The 16,634-nt window shown below is 36.0% G+C and overlaps 1 protein-coding gene across 1 annotated transcript in view; it reads right to left on the bottom strand.

The window, feature by feature from the left end:
- Positions 1 to 222: 222 nt before the first annotated feature.
- CPNE8 (copine 8) overlaps positions 223 to 16,634 on the bottom strand; it is a 71,520-nt gene continuing 55,108 nt past the window's right edge. Inside the window, exons 16-20 of the mRNA XM_036401423.2 lie at positions 14,648 to 14,775; positions 11,064 to 11,166; positions 8,356 to 8,413; positions 5,612 to 5,685; positions 223 to 2,174 (exon numbers count right to left, since the gene is read on the bottom strand). Of these exons, the coding sequence (XP_036257316.1) occupies positions 1,986 to 2,174; positions 5,612 to 5,685; positions 8,356 to 8,413; positions 11,064 to 11,166; positions 14,648 to 14,775 (552 nt within the window). The 3' untranslated portion in view covers positions 223 to 1,985. The remainder of the gene's footprint in view (positions 2,175 to 5,611; positions 5,686 to 8,355; positions 8,414 to 11,063; positions 11,167 to 14,647; positions 14,776 to 16,634) is intronic.

Here is a 16,634-nt window from a genome sequence, read left to right as displayed (position 1 = left end):
GAGAGCTAATAAATTACTCTCAGCTGAGTAAGTTTGTTCTGGCCTTCTAGTGATATGTTGAATACATGGCCCACTGGGAACCAGCACAAATATCAGCATAGAGATTTGCCTAATCAAATGAAACAGGAGAAACATAGCATAACTTCAGTTTTTTCAAAAGTGCCAACACTGATCATGCAAAAATAAATGTAGAAGATGAAAGGAGAACACCACCACCATATATTAGACTTAAACTTACTCTTTATGATGCACTTTCATCAAAATTTGTAGTTGCCAAGTATCAAATTTCACTCATGCAACATCAATCCACTAAGAAATACATATTTTGGTGAGAAAATTAAAGTCCATATTTATGTAAAAACTGTTTCAAAATAAAAATAAAACAAGATTTTTTTTCCAAAAAAAGATTTTTTTTTGTTTTTGTTAACAGAATAATTATTTGGAAAACATAATTTCCCACATGAAATAGTTAAAGGAAGTTAAATATCTTTAAAACTGGAAGATTCTGCATTTACATAGTTATGCCATTAATATTGAAGGTATGTTTTCTGGCAAAAAACTTCTCATGCTTAAAAAATGCACCTTAGTTTTATACTGTACATTACAACATACAGTAGTAAGAAACAGAATTAGTAAACAGGTTATATGCAAAGAAAAAAGTTACATATACAAGACAATTACAACTGTGACACAAAAAAAAAAAAAGTTCAGTTTAAACAGTATCTGAAGGCAATTCACAATCATTTCAGGAGTTCTGTGAAATTTAAGGCCATTAGTTCTAAATAAAATGTATCTGACACAAACTCACAAAACCGTGTATTTTGTACAAAATATACATGCAAAACCATTTTGTAATTATATATCAACAGGCATAAAATAAATTTTTTTGGGTAGTTCCGTACACAAAATTGTGAACAAAGCAACATAGTTGTGCAATTTTAAAACCAGTTAATTAACTTTATTATTCATGCACCCTGAATGGAAATGTGATTAAATGACAATATTAAACCCAAATATTATTAAGCCCAATATCCCTTTGAATGGGCAATCTAGACAAAAAAAAGTTAAGATTTAAATTTTTTGGAGTTTAAAATGGTCCATTATAAAACATCTGCTGTAATCACTTCAAAAGACACTTCTGATGCAAAATTTCCAGTGCTTTAAGGAATGTATTATATGATTTAATGAGCTCAGTGAGTCAACTATAACACGCTGATAGTTCTGGATTGAGGTAATTTTCTTTAATTAATTACAGCAAGTAACTATTCTAATTTGTTTCAGTAGTTAGTTTAAAAAACTGTAAACTTAGATAAACTCAGAAATTGGAGAATCTCTGAAAAAAATACACATACCTCCCCCTCAGTCTGGAGCCAATTATAAGTCATATGCCATTATGTTATTCACATTTAGGAGTTGAAATTTTCAATACATGAGATGAATGGATTACTGAGAACTGATTGAAGCACTTCAGTTACTTTAAAACACATTGATATATTTGTCCTTAGCTTTCATTTGTATTTGTCTGGACAAACATTCAAAGAGATATTGCTTCTCTTGTTATCTTGTGACAAACTATTGCAAGCTAGAAGACATGTGAGTCAATATTCCAAACTTTTATTCTTAAGAATAGTTATAAAAGTACTGAAATTTAAAAATAGTAACATGTAAACATTGATACAGAGTAATAGCATTCCTATACATTTATATACACACAGTATTCAGAGAGGACCCAATCTTCTGAGTTGAATACCTGACTTGTGCTTCCCCCCTCCAATAAATACATCAAAAAAGTAGGGTGTTTGGACTAAAAAAAAAAGTCTCAGAACGTCAACATTTTGCTCCTAGCATTTAAAAGCTTTCCAGTTGCTTATGCAACTAATAGGAGAATTTTGGTATGTGAAGAGAAGTTTTCTAGCTCCAAAAAGTTATCAGAAGCTACTGCTGCATCCAGAGATTTGTGATAAATGCTAAACACTTCAGAGCAGTCATATCTGAGTCTGCAACACGTGAACTGGGGGTGTGTAGGGGGGTGGTGCAGGTGATGGCTTTATTCCTCTGACTCTCATGTAGGACAGAAACTGCTCTGGGATTTCAGCCAATACATCTTTAGCAAGTCTTGCCATGCTCAACACGTGGTTTCCACTTCTGTCAATGTAATCTCGGAATGGCACGAACTACAAAACAAAAGAGACGTTCACTCAGACACAGAATGTATCTTACGACATGAAAGAAGAAAGCTCAGCCTAGGGGGTTAGAGTACCTGAACATGTTACCTTACACAGCTTTAATGTACCCATACAGAAGTTGCATTTTATGTTATATATTTTTTAAATAAACATTGTATCTCAATTTTTATAGATCTGCCTTCTAATAGAAACAGTGTAACACTTCCCCTTGGGTGAACACCTTCACATGAGCCACGGCTAGCTCAGGTTGCTGATGAAGTGCTTCCCTGATATATTTGGGTTATCTCTCAACCCTTTCCATGCAAGAAGGTAATTCTGTCTCAGAAGCCATTCTCAGCTTGCATTCCCTGCTCCTGGGGCCACACACCAGACTGTCTCCACTCTGGCACTTGGGGAGTAGATTTTTTTGACCTCTGAAGTGAATAAAACAGAAAGGATGACTTTAAAATTTTTGACCATTTTGCATTATACCTAGTAGAACTCTGAACCACCTGAACACTTTTAATATGATATTAACAAAAGCATAAAGAAGCTAAGCAAAAATTATTGGATGAAAAAATAAGTTGTTATGTGATATCTAGATGTTCAACACCTGAACCATTTACCTGCCCAGCCCTGGCTTGGATTTTGTAATACTTAATGAGAATCTTGTGCCACTGGCATACCAAGAGGAAACAATCCAGGCTTCTTGATTTTTTTTCCTTGTGTAAAAAGTACATGCAGTCTGAGTTAAAGAACATGCATCCCATCCTAGGAGATCCCCTTACCCATTAGTCTGCAGACATGAAATCACAGACCCCTGTTCTGTAGCAAAGTGGGGCTATTTCAACAGTGTAATTGTTGAAATGCAATTATACAACACAGATGGCCTGATTTAGCTCTTCTCCTCCTCTCCCCGCACTGCAGAGATGTCAGAGCAGCTGGAGGAACTATGGACAGGAAAGCAAACCTAGAGATGTACAAGGACAGCTAACATGGAGATGGCAGAGGAACAGAATGAAAGGCATAGGAGAAACCAAAGGGAAACTGATGGAATGCCAAGTGCTTTTTCTGTAATTTAAGAGTTTAATTAAAAAGGCTGATGTGCAAAATTCTCAGGAGAAACAACAGGTGCATCACCTAAGTACATATTCTCCTAAAATGTCTTAACCAGCAAAAGGATAGGAAAGGAGCAGAAATTAAAACTGAGGAAGAAGTGCTACACATGTAGTACAGTCCCACAACATGTATACATACTAGTGAGGAGGAGATAGTGTAGAACATGCCTCTACATGAGTTGCAGCCAGTAGCAAATATAACACATTCAGTGACTCACTGTTAACAGACAAACTTTTCCTGTACTAATTTAATCAAAATATTTCACAATACTGTTAGAATTAATAGGTAATTTCACTAGTTAATTTTAATTAACCTAATACACAAAAATCCCCACTTTTTATTTGAGTAGTTAGTTTTATAAAGGCAAATCAGTTTCAGCTTCCTAGATACAAAATAAAGGTCAAACCAAATTTAGACAGTTTGACAGAATCCCTTTTTATTTATTTAGTTAGTCTATAAAGTCAATATTTGTTAGTATTTAGACAGAAAAAGTGCACAAAATAATGCTGTCTTTGAGTAATTCAATATGGCATGGGGCAACATTGTGATTAAAATATATTAATAATAAATAAATATTTTATTACAATTCTGATATGCAATGAATTCCAAAGAAATACAAAAGAGTATTCACTGCATTTTTTTTTTCAGCACAGGTTAGTAATCTCAAAGCAAAGCATTTTCACAAATCTTGTTTATAATATGTTAGAACTCTATCCATTTGTGCTCTTTAAAGCTTTTTGGGCTGCTATTATTAGAGAAATTATGTTGCTTATATTTAAATGCATTTAAACATAAATGTAATGCTTGCCAGAAGATACCTGAATTAGCTTTAAAAAAGCTGAGATGGCACACAGGGCTTTGCAGAAATAGGAGGTTGGGGTCCACACACTGCTCTGCTGAAAGCACTGACATTTACAGAACTAAACATTACAGACAGCCCCTCTGCAGCCCAATGTGGACACCAAGGAACACTTCAAAGACTTCGACAAAATGAGAAACTATTTCTTATCTCCTGTTCAGCTGCCTTATATCATCCCTACTTTCAAAACTATCTGACAACAGTGACCAAAGAAGCCAGCATGTTTTACTCTTCTAAGAGTTTTGGTATCTCACTTTGTCATCAGCTGTTATCTCTATATGTTGCAAAAATGAAAAAAGTGTCTTTCTCAACCATTAGAATTCAGGAATCCATGACTGTCTTTAATGTATATCCATAGAGAGTATGATGATAATTTAATTTCTGTCTTATGCTCATTTCTGATCCCCCTTTAGAAAAAAAAAATAGAGAGAATTTTAATGTAGCATGCAAAAAGACTGAAGAAGACTGAAAAAAAGAGTTCTGATCATTTTCATTTCCATATATTTATGGAGCTTTCCTTATTACTGCATTCTAATAAAACCAAAGTATAAAATAAGGTATCAAATACATGTTTTGAACACCTCCTTGGATAGAAATATTACAGCCACCAGCAGTTATCAATCAAATCAATCCTTAAACATTCATGTATCAGTATTTGTAACATTAAACATTTTGAAGTTTCAGTTCCTGCAGATATAAATGGAAACAAATAAACATATCCCAAAATTCATCAGCTGCTATCTGACCTTAACTATCCTGCAATATGAGCTATTGATATGGCTCACTTATTCTTCCCCTATATATATTCTATTAAACAACAATATAAAAATCCAACCTGTCTTCAACAGAAATAAGTGAAAATTAGTAAGAGGAAAAATAAGTGAACAGCACAAAGTTTGACAAATGGGAGGAATAAAGGAAGAAGAAATGGCAGTCCTAAGGTGAGGTTTGAATCTGTCAGTGTTTAAGAGGCATTTGGACAATGCCCTTTTTAACAAGCTCTAACTTTTAGTCAGCCCTGTACTTAAATGGCCAGGTAGTTGCACTAGATGTCTGTTGCAAGTCCCTTCCAACTTAAATACTCTATTTTATGAATGTATTCAGGCACTACCAGGAAATATGGCTTCCATAGAAGATTTACTTTTAGCCAGAACCCATTTTTTTCTAGAAACATCATGTTTCTCCAAATTTTCTGTAGCTAACTCTTCTCCATGGCTGCATAACACCAAGACTTTATAACAATGCCCTGCCAGTTAGGGGTCATTTCCTAACAAATGCAGATCCACTCTTGTGTGTTATAAAAAGGCTTTGAGCTATCACAGAGAGTTTCTGAGCTTGTTATAAACACCTCAAGATAAAGTATGTCAGTGCTAAGGTAAAATGAAAGGTAGGAATATAGATAGAAATGAGAATTCAAAACAAAGAGGAACAGTAAAATCTATCTATGAGAATATATTTTCTCTCCCACCTGCACAATGTCTCTTTCTGCAAATCTTCCTCTTGAAGAAATCCTCACTACATCCCCATCCAGTTCTTCCATGGCTTAAAAAAATAAACAAAAAACCCTATGAGTTCAGGTACACAATAAAATCATCTTACTGAGAAAAAGTTCAGACAACTTACGCTTCTGAGCAATAAAAAACCAACAATTCTTCCTTCAGTAACTGTTAAGATCATTTGCATCAGAAAATACATCATGTTTTGTAGCTGTTTTGCACTTTTTCATGGTAACAATACATACTTTTATCTTTATTGTCACCTTCAGAAAAGAACAGACTATGAAAAAGTTTTTATCCTTTCATCTCTCAAAACAGCAAGTATATCTGGTTTTGTAAGGCAATATATATATATACTTTCAGGGGTAGAGAAGAATTCATCTTCAGCAGCTATTGTTACAGAAGATATCAGAGGAAGCAGCACAGAGAGGTAATAACTCACATTCACACTGAAACAGCAGTATCCTCTGATGCTAAGGAATGAGGAGTGCTTAAAAAAATATTAAATTTATTGGGCAATTCTTCTTGTATCTTCTGAGCAGGATACAGGTAAGCTCTGTTGTCCAGATACCTGGAAGCTATTCTAGGTGGAAGGATGTACCTGCTCTCTTGTCAGTGTTGAAATGGATGGATTTGAGATCTCAGGTTATTGCTGAGATGTTGGATCTGCAGTTCTACAGACCTTCTTTCAGTGTGTGCTATGAAAACCAAAGCCCTGCACCTCAGCTTCTCAGGGATTTACAAACTGGTTTACAAATTTAAAACCAGCACTTCAAACCTAGTTCTTCTGAAGCAAGAACTAGAAAGTATAAATGGCACCATCAGGAGCCAAGCTGAACAGAGTATATTTGTTTAAAGAAACAAATCAGTGGGTCTGCAGAGCATGTTGCCTGATGATGTTGTTGCAAAAATGTACACATGTTCAAACCAGGACAATGAACAAGTATTTGAAGGAGTTTCCCTAAAAAATCTCAAAAAAAGACATAAAGCAAATCCTGCCCAGGAAACTCCAACCTAAAACCAATATTCAGGGAAATATCACATTTGCTTAGTCTGTTCTTCACATTCTCTAGGGAACTACCCATGGCAATGTTAGCTACAGAATACTGGACAGAAATGCTTCTGATGTGACCTGTTACAGTCATCCTCACATCCTTTAAGTGAAGCTCTGCCAAATGTATGTGTCATCTACCCAAATTTCAAAGTTTTAGGAACCCCTCTGCTATCCCCCAGGGGCTGGGAGATGCAGGGAACAGGGAGATCTGAAGAGGAGCAGCTTGGTCTCTCTAGGGCAGAACTGAAGCTCCGGGGGCACTCGAATGTGCAGACACCCTGAACATCACCCCCCTGCAGGCACAGCAGACATGGAGTCTGTTGTTTCTTCCAAAAGGAATTTCTGTAAATGGAAATAATTCCTCTGTCCTCTTGGGCACTGAGGGACCACAGATTTGGCACACAGCTCAGGGTGAATCTCACTGGGGCAGTACATGCTGGGATTGTGGCTCCAGAGATGGAAACTGCATCCTGCAGTACAAACAGAATCCCAAATTGAGGAAAGGGGGAGGGAGGACACCCCAAGAACATGTCCTGACTGAGAAAGGGAGCCTGGGCAAATCCAAGGACTAGACAAACAGGGAGAAAGGGAAAATGCAATGGAGGGGTCAGAGAATGGTGAGTAACACAGAACTTGTTGGAATGTTGCAATTCCCAGGAGTAAAAATGAAGTTTACAAATTTCCATCATATGCATTTATGAATATAAACTGTCCTTTCTCACTGATTGTGGCATACAATCATCTGAAGTGCAAGTGTTCACCTGGATAATTTTTTCATGGAATAAGATACTTAAAATTATGACTACTACACCACTTGCCCAGCAGCATAAGAATAATGTTTGGAATAAAATAAATTTTAAATAAAATAATTTTTTCCTTGTTTTTTCCTCTTTTTTCCTACATTTAGAGTATTTGTACAAAAATTAACACGTACAGTCATTAGTGAGCACTAAAGACCTGTGGTAGTAGTGCTAAGTACATTTTATGTACCACAGAAGGCATAGTGTCTAACCAGATGCACTAGAATTAAAAGAAATTCTTTAGGACTTTGAGGAACAGACTCACACAACGTCTACACTTCACAGGGCAGTGATACATACTTAATAAATTAATACAAATAATGGAAGCAGATTAGTTATTACAACAGAGAATGGTGTTCCAGAATATCATAGAAAGAATATATAAATAACCTGGTAATTTCTCTCCTGCTGCAATATTCTGTCAATGCTGCTGCACAGTAGGGCTCACTCCTGTCACCAAGTGAAATCCTCTTTAATCCAGATCGCCTCAAATTTATTTATTTTTCTCAAGATTTTATTACCGCAGTAAGATCAATATTTCCACTCAACTGACACTTCACAAGGCATCTAAATATTTGTGCTGAAGAAATGGAACATTTCTTGAGTATACTTACTTTACTGTAAATGCTGAGCCCCCATATGGCTCTGGCTTGAACAGAGAGCCTGAGGGGCTACACAGCTCCACATGGTAGCTTGTAATCACACCGAGTTATCAATCAATCAATCCAGCTGGAAATGCCAGCAGCACTCACTCCTCACTTCATATAATGTTCTTTTAAGGACTAATATTTGTTTGGAAAGCTACATATTACTAAATTGTAAGCAAATCTAAAATATTAGAAAAAAACATTAGAACACTTACCATCAAACTCTGCTGGTCCTACCCCCACTATAATTATGGACATTGGAAGCTTTGAAGCCTTCAAAAGAAGAAGAAAAAGAGGTTTAATGCATAACATAACCTCTGCCAGTAATAGGAGATCTGAGAACAAAGTGAACAAAAACCACGCAGAAATTATGTTTTAAAGAACAATTTTTCCCCCTAAAAAGCTGAGTGGTGTAAACTGTCTGCTTAAGTGGTACAAAACATCTTGGATGAAGATAGAAGGGCACATGATTATTTTATTTTTCCATTACCAAGTCTTTGAATCATATAGAATGCTAATTAAAGACAACAAACTATGTTAGCATTTAATATTAATGTAACAACTAAGAGGACAAATTTCTCCTAGAAACTTTTGTAAACTGACAGTAATTGCAAATATGTATTTAATAACAATCAGACATTTATTTAAATGTGCTTTGCTGTTTCCTGATCTTACACAGCTGCTTGCAACTGTGGGACACTATTTCTACATTGATCTTATGCCAATTTTTAAAAGGAAAGAAATAATCTATTTGAGCAATATGTGTATTACATTTATCCCATTAATGAAATTTTACTCTAGTCAATCATCCATGCCACAGACAAGCAAGATATAGAATTGGCCTGTGGTAAGATTTTTAATTTTACTTTATCTTATTCATTCAAAGATATCTGGCCTTCTCTGAATAAACTCTGTAAAATCTTTAAAATTGTGAAGACACTATCTTAAATATTAGACTCTCCTGTCCTGATAGTAGCATCAGTTTATAGAAATAATGTGAATCTGCCTCTGATGAAGAAGGTATCAACTAAAACCAAAGAACATTCAGCAAATGTCAGAGTTGACAACTTACTGAGATAATTCTGGTAACTCTGTTGCTTATTGAGATATTGTGATAAACTGTAAAATGTCTACAGTCATTTTAAACATTAAACAGGAGCATACACTGCTCCTGTAAAAAAAAATCATAGATGTAGACCTTCTGATCTCTTAGTACAGAACCTTCTGTTTTCTAGAATGTTATTTTTGATTGTAAGAAAGTATCCTTTAAAGAGATTCCTACGCACACAGACACAGAATTATGTGATACAATGAAATATGAAACAGTAAGTGGCAAGGACAGCATAAAGACAAAGAGTTAAACTTTTGCATATAAACCTAAGTGTTGGCATTTCCTGAATGACAGCATAACCTTTAAACAGTTTAGTAAAACAGAATGTGTCTGACATATATGCTGTAATGAGAAAGATGCCTAAAAGCACAATTAATGTTAAAATTGAAATATACTCTGAGTTTTATACACATCAAGTTGCATTGGACATCATTGCCCTTTTTAGTATTATGGATATTATTAAAACTGAAAAAACTGCTACTGAATAGCATTTAATTAGTTCTGGCATGGTATACTGTGCTCACACTTCAAGAAATATGCAGGAAAATGAAGGCATCTTCATAAAAAACCCAGACAGCAAATATTACCAAACTTCTACTTATTCCAAGCTAACACATCTGCTGTGTTTCCAGACAGTTGTAGACTAAGAGCCATTATTTGTTGAAATGAACTATTACTGAAAACAAGAGTTTTCTGTATGTCTTGGTGACAAAGGAATTAATCTTACAAGGTATCAGCCAACTGCACTCACTGGTCTCTTATGCACAGACTTCAAATGGAAGCGTGAGTCAGAACCAAGAGCTGCTCTTTCTTTCTGCACTGAGTCTTTTTGTCACCTAAGAGCAGCTCATCTAAAAGAAATTATGTTTCAAACTTCTAGTCTGGGCTGGAGAATGAATTCTCAAGCTTATTATTACACAGATTCTGTGTATGTGCTGCAGGCTGGGACTGAGGGCATCTTGGTCCCCAGGGAGAGGCAGAACACTGGGGCAGAATTTTCATGTGCACCCCACAAACTGAAACAGCATCAAATCTCTACAGGAGGTACTTATAGTGGGTCTTCAAAACTATGCCAACTAATTCTGCACTATTCACTTGGACATGATGCTAAATTACTTTAATGTAGGCTTTTCAACTCACCACTCTGCTGTTAACTAGATCCACTGTGGTATGTTAAAAACTACTGGTAGAGATCTTTTCCAGCCATGTCTAGGAGTGTTTCTGTGAGTACTTTTATCTGAAATTTCCCACAGGCAAAAGCACAATAGAACCTGCTCATAATACAGAATATTACCTATACCCATGGCAGTTTTGAAGAGAAAAATACTGAAAATAATGCAGAAACTAAAACAGAAAATGCAGAAACTAACAAATAAGGAACTTACAGAGTTTTAGGGACTGTTTTGAGGGAAATCAGATAATTGGTATGCTTGCCATTCAGGATCAGAAAGTTGGGGGCAGTTTCAAAAAAGTGTGGGGATCAAAACTGTCAGCAATTATGGGAAAGAAAAGAGTTCACTACGCAGAACTGCATGGTGGGATGTGCATGAGGAAGGAGGAGGCAAGAAATAGATGAGTAAAATCATACAAACATACAGTGCTAGAGAGAAGAGTATCACCACAAAACATTATCTAATTAGGTCAAGTTCAACTTCTGCTTTCTTTTCATCTTTATGCATAATAAACTTCTCCTATTTAGTAAAAATGGGTACTCATGGAACAAATCTAGTGCCTCAACTATTAATCCACTTGCTTTATTGCCTAAATATGAATTCCTACAAACATTATTTCAACACTTTCAGTAAAACTTACATTCACTATGGATTCTTTTGTCTGAGCCATATCAGAGATAACTCCATCTGTAATAATGAGAAGAACAAAATACTGGGAGCCATCTTTTACTGAAGCAGCATATCTAAGGGAAGAAAAACCAATATTATAATAGTAAAAAAAAAAACCCTTATAAAAGGAATTAATATGAAAACAAGCTGGATTTGTAAAATTTGACTACCAAGAACTAAAAAACACAGTGAATTTCAAAAGTAAAGACATTCATAACTAAGCCAGACTTTATACTTTTAAATGAGAACATTGAAAAAACATAATACAAGATTGACAATCTGCATGTGTTGCATCAGTGAAAAATGGGAACTGCACCACTACCAAAAGGAGCAGGGACAGAATGTGCTTTATAGAATGATGAGATGTTAGAAAGCCTAAGTTGTTTAATAGGCATTACCTATGGGGTACAGAGCTTTGTATGAAGGGTATACATGAATACTGAATGTATTCATTCATTGGGTTTATAGCACAAATAAAACTTAACAGGAATCAACACATTGCATATTTTTCTCTTCTTTTTTTCCCTTACAAATCCAGGTTACTTACTGTTGACCATGACTGCAGATTTATAGTTCACATGTGAATTTATAGTTCACAAGTGAATTGCAGATTTATAGTTCACGTGTCTTGTAAAAGACCTGAATGTACACCCTGCAACCCTGGCCTCAATATTAATTTCTGTGCACCACCCACAAATGTCCTTTCCTGCAAAACTCAAGCTTCTCCTTGTGCTGTACAGGAATGCAAGAGAAAATACACACAGTGACACCCAGTGCCATTCCCACCTCAGTCAAAGGACCCAAGAAGCAACTACTCTTTGAAAACAAGCAGCTTTTGAAGGTTTGCAAAGTCCTGAAAGAGAGGGAGCCCAAAAAGCCTCACTAAATTCTGTGGCCTGAACTGAAGAACTTTTTTTTTGTGGGAAGCTGTTTCCTGCTTCACAGCCACTACAGTTCCTACTTTTATGAAGGCTCTTGGTGCTGTGAAGTCAAGAAGTAGAACCTTGTGCAGTGAGTTGTAGGAGAGCAGTAAAAGAAAAAAATTAGTTGCCTCAGGAATACTTTGAAATACACACCCAAATACCTAATAAGACTGTGAAATAACTCACTATTTTATTGGTCACTGAATATGAACATGCTCACTGAACAGAGCATGTTCAATGATGGCCACAATGCTTACATATGTTTACAAAATTCCCTGATGATAACACAGTGCATTGGCAGGCAATTACTTCTGATAAATACAATTCTGCAGCCACAACATTTATAAGAGCTTGGAGAAAGCCACAACTGATTTACAGAACATCAGCATCTTCCAGCCTCTCCCCAGGATCCAGATGGGTAAAGAAGCCATACAAGCAGTGACCCTGTTGGATATCACCTATGTGCATGCTGGAAGTAGGGACTGATAATTAAATATTGAGATTAGCAAGACCTACCATGAAACACGTTTTTACTGCCAAGCAGAGACTTCTTTTATCTCACTTTTCCACATTGCTTATAAACTTTTCAATTATGATTGCATTGACAAGGTATGATGAGAGAGTAAAATAAACATTATTATCCTCCCTGAGCACTTGACACTGTCTACATACTTACACTGAAGAAATAGAACAGAAATTTGGTTATTTCAAATTTTTCATAGATTAAAATGCTCCAAAGCCTTTTGCAAGAAAGATCTTACATGAGGAAGGGAGATGGGAGATGACACTAAGTTGAATCTGGTGTACTTTAGATAACTCTCTAACTGGGGAAAGGATAAAAAAATCATTATCTGCCAAAAGAGTTTCCAAAGAATATCAAGATCACAACAGGATAGTAATATCTGACATTGGTTACAGAGCTTTCATCAGAGGCACTCTTTTATGTAGGAGGGATGTGGAAAGAAGAAATTTCTTTGAGGCTGAAAGTAGGTTCAAAGAGTAACTGCAGGGCAACACCATGTCAATGAGAGTCACCAGAATAATCAAGAAATTGAACCTTGAAGGAAAATGGTGTTACTGAGAACTGGACTAGTACACAGATTGCTCTAGGGATGATCATGCAGTAGAAATCCTTGTGAAGACACTTAGCTTTCCCACTGTAATGTAGTCTAATGCAGTCTAATTTGCTACTAGGAGGAGCTTCCAAAGTCTGCAACAACTTGATATTTAGACAGAAGTTCAGTGGAAGGACTACTAATACTGGTGGACAGTCATCTGTTATTCTGCAAATGTTGGCAAATATTCCTGAAAAACAACTGGTGAGAAAAAGAACTAATTTTATGCCAATACTTTGATAAAACTGGACCCAAAATTTCAATTTTTGCAATGAACAGCAGGCTTGAGATAAATTGCCAAGTTCTGGGTCAGGCATCTCAGCTGCTATGACCAGTTCTGAAGAAAAAGAAAGAGCCAGAAAAATTGTTGGGTTAGATTTCCAGATAATGTGGCTAATGCAGACACTGAGTGCCACATATATGGAAAACTGCTACTGGAGAGATCATGTCAAAGGAAAGATTAAAGGACACAGATACTCTCAGATGACAAGCAATGTAAAATGCATGTACATCATTTTAATGATGTGATCTGAAAACAAAACAACTAACCCTAATGATAAATGGCTGAAATCAGCTATCTAGCCATGCTAGGGGGCACAGAAAGTTCTTTGCACCCCAGAATTTGCAAACTATTTTCAGCTGGTCTGTAGAACTAACAACAGCAAACCAGATAGCACACAAATATCTCTTGCTGCTAAAATTAGCTATTTTGCAAGCTCATAAATAAAACATTACCAGTACAATGATTTACACATCCCTACTTCTTTATTTTGTAACCAGTAGCTCTTTGTGTCTATAAATAAAATAAAATCTGTTCAGCAAATCACCTAAGCCATATCCCTTTCCTATATAAATTCATGGAGGTATTATACTGCCAAGGTCTTGAGCTCAAGATTATAAGTCAAGATCTTGTCTGCCAAAATAAGGCAACATTATCCTTCTTAAGAAACTTTCTATAAACACAGGGAGGTTTTTACTTTGAGGAGTTAGATGAGGTGTTGCATAACAGCACCATGGCTCCCCAATGGTGACAGCTGTATCACTGCCTTGAAAGTACCACTACCAGCTGGGAATTGTTGGCACAGAGACCTGGAAGATTTTGTTGACATTTGGGACATTCAGAGATTAGAGAAACTACACATACCTAAAAAAACTCAGAGCTTATAAAAATTTTTGATAGATGCATATATTTTCTGTGAAGTAGTAATTCTGTGCTCGAAAGGACAAAAAAGGAACATGACATGACAAAAATTTTATTTCCTTATGATTTCTGCTAAGATTTTCACTCAGGCTGGTCAACTGGATCACCTGTATTTCTTTGTAATCAGCAATTAAATTCTGCATAATACCAACACATGGTCTTCAAACCTACTCAAAGTCACAAGGTAATTAATTATGGGACTGAATAAACAAAACAACTGTCAAAAAATACCTTTCTCTGTAACTGTCAGCCTTTTGTATGCAGCACTTGTTCTGACACAAAGAAGTTTCTGCCCAGCACCTGTTGTGATGCTTACCTGGCTACATGATTAATTACAGGAGCAAAGTTTGTTGGTCCATAAAGCTGTACAGATTTTAGACTCCTGTAGTACGCCTCCATTACACCATCAATTCCATGGCAGTATGGATTTTGAGGGTTTCCATTCTAACAAAAACAAGAGATGATTAATCAGTATAAGTAATTATGAAGTAAAAACTACACAGGTTAATGAACACTACCCAGTAGATATTTAAAAGGCAAAGACCTAAGCATTCTAGGATCTATTCAGAGAGAGTTTACCACAAATGCCCAGTGTATGTGCCACAGCTGCTTGTGAGTGTTAACTGCTGAGGTAAGGAGGTTCCACCAGCCCCAGCAGTCTGAATCACTAGGACTGGCTCCTAGGCATAAACACCACCTTTAGTGTAATTAAACCCTCCTTCATACATACAACAGTAACAGGCATTTCCCTGTGTGGATTTAAGGTATGAATGACAGGTCAGATGTAAACCTGGAAGCATGTTTAGGAGCACAGTTCAGGCTCAATGATTTATTCCTTTAAAAATGTGAGAAAAACAAATGGTAGCCAGATCCTGAGTTCATACACTTAGAAGTGTGTAAGATAAACAATAAACTTTCCATTGTTTTGGCCCAATATTTCTGCATTGAAAAAATTATTTTGACCTGGTATAAACAAATGAAGAAAGGAATTTACTCTTTGGGAGCCCACAAAATGGCTGGTAGTGTGAATTCTTAGGGTAGGCATTTTACTACCTATCTCCATGATGACTCTTTAATGAGGATACCTATTAATAGATGGCAATACAAACACAAAAGCAGAATTCCAGACCCATGTCAGGCCAGGCAAATGATCTATGATCTTTCAAATCATTCTACTCTCCTTCATACACCAACACCTCACTGGCTTAGTGTGCCAGTACCTCATTCTGAGGTAAAGTATACTTGACTGAGAACCTAGACAACCAAAGAGGATTTTGGACAGAATTTGTCTAAAACATTAAAAGAGAGAGCTGAAAACACTGCTAAGCATTACATGGGAGACACCTATCTATGTTTATATATGGAGGAAGGAAATAAACACACACACACATATACATATGTATGTGTATGTATGTACGTGGTGCTTTTTCTTCTGTAAAAGTATCACAATGGCTCATAAAGAAACTGAATTAATTTTAGAAATATCCTTAAAACTGAAAGATGCATCAATATATTTGGACTTGAATACAAAGTCCAAAGTCTGCAATTTAAATGAGTATTTGCAATTGCACCTGTTTTAAATTACATCTGTGTGGAAAACATTTCCCTGAGGTAAGATATGTTGCACTCTTTTCTAGCACAGGCTGACAGAAGAAATACACATCCAGAGTCACCAATCTGCTGCCATGTCTTTGATGCTAACTGATTAGCACTCCCCTGATACACCTACATTTGCTATAATTCTGACACATTTATCCTACCCTGAGAAGAACAAAAAGCTCAAAACAAGCAAGTAGATAAACCAACTGCAATCACAAGCATCACCCTGGTAGATTTTAGGTTTGAAATTTAACTGACCCATGGAGATATCTCAGATTTGTTCTTATCAACTCATCTTTTAGTCCACTTAGATATCCCTATGTCTCTGAACTAGCACCCTGTAAAGACAGAGATCCCAGAAAATCAGACAGAATAGTAAGAATAAAAATGAAATTTTATCTTGGAACATGATTTGTTTGCTTCTTTAGAGATATTAGCTTTAGTCTGAAGTCTTTAAAGCATCTGTTTCTCAAGCAGCTACAGCTGAGGTTAAAGATTATTACTTTTCTTTATTACAGTTTTTGGCCTACAGGGACTTCTTGACTCCAAATTTCGGTCCATAACTTCAAGTGAAGTAACTTCACTATGAGAAAAAGTTTTGAAACAACTATCTAGAGTGAGCACAGAAGACTTAGCACATTCTCTGTTCTTTACTTGTCCAGTAACTGCTTAAGACTACAACCTTAACTTCCAAAACAGTATAT

The sequence above is a fragment of the Molothrus ater genome, chromosome 5 (genome assembly GCF_012460135.2).
Source record: "Molothrus ater isolate BHLD 08-10-18 breed brown headed cowbird chromosome 5, BPBGC_Mater_1.1, whole genome shotgun sequence".
Taxonomy (NCBI): domain Eukaryota; kingdom Metazoa; phylum Chordata; class Aves; order Passeriformes; family Icteridae; genus Molothrus; species Molothrus ater.
The sequence above is the reverse complement of the archived record's forward strand: the minus strand, read 5'-3'. Positions and strand labels throughout refer to the sequence as shown.